This window comes from Cynara cardunculus, unplaced genomic scaffold, assembly GCF_001531365.2.
Source record: "Cynara cardunculus var. scolymus isolate 2C unplaced genomic scaffold, CcrdV1 Un_Scaffold_11239, whole genome shotgun sequence".
In the NCBI taxonomy this organism is placed as follows: Eukaryota; Viridiplantae; Streptophyta; class Magnoliopsida; order Asterales; family Asteraceae; genus Cynara; species Cynara cardunculus.
Window position 1 is genome coordinate 1 of NW_020206535.1, and position 2,897 is coordinate 2,897.

The window sequence follows — 2,897 nt, forward strand, 5'->3', positions numbered from 1 at the left end:
ATTTTGAAATTGAAAATGAGTTGATGGCCTATTATGGGAGGTTGTAACCTTTAATAGCTTGGACAATATTTTTAATTGGTTGTAGCTCTTAAAAATTCAAGATAATTGTAACAAGTCTTTTTTTAAATAGTAAACATTAGTTTCTAATTTCAAAAATATCACAAAAGTGTCATCGTCTTTCATACCCGTATATAAAATTTAAATAATGATTAATATTGGTCCTCACGGTTTTCAACATTTTTTCGGTCCTCACATGATTTAACCCTTATTTGATATATATGTATATATCACACACACACACACATATATACACACATATATATATATATATATATCATATATTGCCATTATGTTGTTGATTGATTATATTTACTCATTTTATAGTTGAAAGCGTTTGATCTTATTGTAAACAACATTTAATGTTTTTTCTTCATTATATATATATTTTTTGTTCCCGGTCTCTATTTATAGTCAACCGCCATTTAAATCTCCCAATGGCTTACAACATATGTGCAAGGTACAAATCCAAAGAGTATATGGTTGTTAGAGTGCCTACTATATGTGTTTTCTAGAATATCAACATTAGGTAGAACGGAGGGGTAATAGTTACATTGTAGGTGCTTATGTCATCAATAAATTAAATGGATACGTCAAATTAATTAGTTATCATATTAATTGTTAGTCTCAATCTAAAAAAATTCTAAATAATTTCTCTAACAACCAACTCTTCACCTATGAGAAGGGATGCTTCCTCTGGATTTGGTTGTTAGCATTGCAAAAATTGGGTTACTTCACTAACACTTGCATGTGATTTTCAAAGACGAGGACAGAAAGATAGACGTACATCTGCTCATAAATGATCAAATGTAGTATTCAAGAAAAAAAAATAGCTACATCAACCCGTGAAGTAGAAAAGATTAAAAAGTTTTAACAAACCCGTAGTCGCTATATATGACTTCATTTTACATCTTTTGAATTATAGTAGTACAGATTAGAAGGACAAAAATGGAAATGTGAACACTAACGATACGAAACGCTTRCATAGGTTGTTCTTTGCTCCAATAAGATGCTTTGTGCGTAACTTGTGTCTAGCAYAGTCCAGCCATGGCTTACTACAAGCTAACTGTTACAGTTGATRAAAAGMGAATTTTGAATTCATACATTTCATTCATCCATTTATTGCAAGGTACATGAAAAACCAAACAGTATATGGTCGTTAGAGTGCCTACTATATATGTGTACTATAAAATATCAAAGTTAGATAGAACACAGGGCTAATAGCTACATAGTAKGTGCTTATGTCAWMAATAAATCAAAYGCATACGTCAAATTAATTAGTTGTCATATTAAATTGGTAGTCCCAATCTCAAAACATTCTAAATAATTTCTCTAACARCCAGCACTTCACCCATGAGAAGGGATACTTCCTCTGAAATTGGTTGTTAGCATTTCATGATGGATTGTATGAATTAGTCAACTGTTATGAAAAATAAAGAAAAGAGGCACCACCTAATTACCAGGTATATTATTTCTATGGATTAACCATGAAGCCCCTAACATGTTTCTATAAATAAGCTTGTAGGGATTGGGGTGAGAGAACAACATAACTTCAGCTCTTTAAGAAACTTTGTCCTCCTTGTTCAAAAAAAAATATTATTCTTAGCAAGGAAAATGGTATGATCTTTCACTATAAGCAGTGTATTGGTAAACTATATTAGTGAACGCTAGGTTTACAATTATCGGTACTTGATTAGCTTTTCCATATTTCAAACACCACTTCACTTTTTATTAATTATGTATTTTTGATCCATGTGCAGGCTAGTCAAGTAGATGTTGGACCATGGGGAGGTGACGGTGGAGTTAATCCTTGGACATTCAAACCAGATGGTAGGATTGTCGGTTTTCGCATTGCTAGTGGAGACGTCATAGATTCCATCAGGTTCACTTATGAGGATAAAARCCAGGTCTCACACCATTCTGAAACATTTGGTGGCGATGGTGGCACACTTAATCGACCTGTGAGATCTCATTAMATATCTACTATATATGCATATATGTAYGAATGATATCTTCTTATATTATCGCATAGCATTTATGATGGATCTGTGTGAAATACTCAGGTGAAGTTTGATGATGATGAGGACCTCATCCGAGTTAGCGGAACAATTGGAAATTTTTACAGTATTATGGTGATTATGTCCTTGTCTTTTCATACCAACAAAGGGAAGACCTATGGGCCATATGGTGGAGGTAATGGGACTAGTTTCTCTCTGCCTGTGACTAAGGGTAAGTTTATCGGATTCTTTGGAAATTATGGGGATGTCCTCGACTCTATTGGTGTCATTCTGCAACCCTAAAACCGATGTTGGCCAACGTTATGTATGACGACATACATATATGTTGTTGGAAGTCGTATGCTTATCTGAATAAAGTAGGTTGAGAGAAACCTATGTAAAGCAGTTGTTATTTCTTTCTTCTACAGAAGAAACTCATGTGTGTTTTTTGTTTATAATGTCATGTCGTTTGTGCTCCTATTTCAGAATTATACTTATACTTCAATACGCACCCTTGTCATGCACTTATCTTCTTCATCAACTCCTTAAAAGCTTCTTGATGGATATTTTCATCTTACTAATGATACCACCACGAATTTACTTTGTGGTTGGTTCATTCCTATGGCTGCTTTGCTTAGACATTCATCTCCATGAGAAAACCTGTTCACCATAATCATTTTGGATTTGCAATATTTTGTTTGACATCTTTGAATGGAAATAGTGCAAAACTGGGAGAAGGAAACTACTCCCATCCACCCTTATGGCTCAGAATGCACCTTCTCAGAAGGTTTACTCGATGAGTTGCCAATGTTACAAAACTGACCTAATTTTATCGAATTAATC

At 33.8% G+C, this 2,897-nt stretch overlaps 1 protein-coding gene across 1 annotated transcript; it reads left to right on the plus strand.

Moving 5' to 3' along the window:
* The first annotated feature begins 1,584 nt into the window (after nucleotides 1–1,584).
* LOC112505464 (mannose/glucose-specific lectin-like) lies at nucleotides 1,585–2,561 on the plus strand. Its single transcript, XM_025109370.1, has 3 exons — nucleotides 1,585–1,674; nucleotides 1,818–2,018; nucleotides 2,121–2,561. The coding sequence occupies exons 1-3, from the start codon at nucleotides 1,672–1,674 to the stop codon at nucleotides 2,355–2,357; spliced, it is 441 nt and encodes a 146-aa protein (XP_024965138.1). The 5' UTR covers nucleotides 1,585–1,671; the 3' UTR covers nucleotides 2,358–2,561.
* Nucleotides 2,562–2,897: the final 336 nt, after the last annotated feature.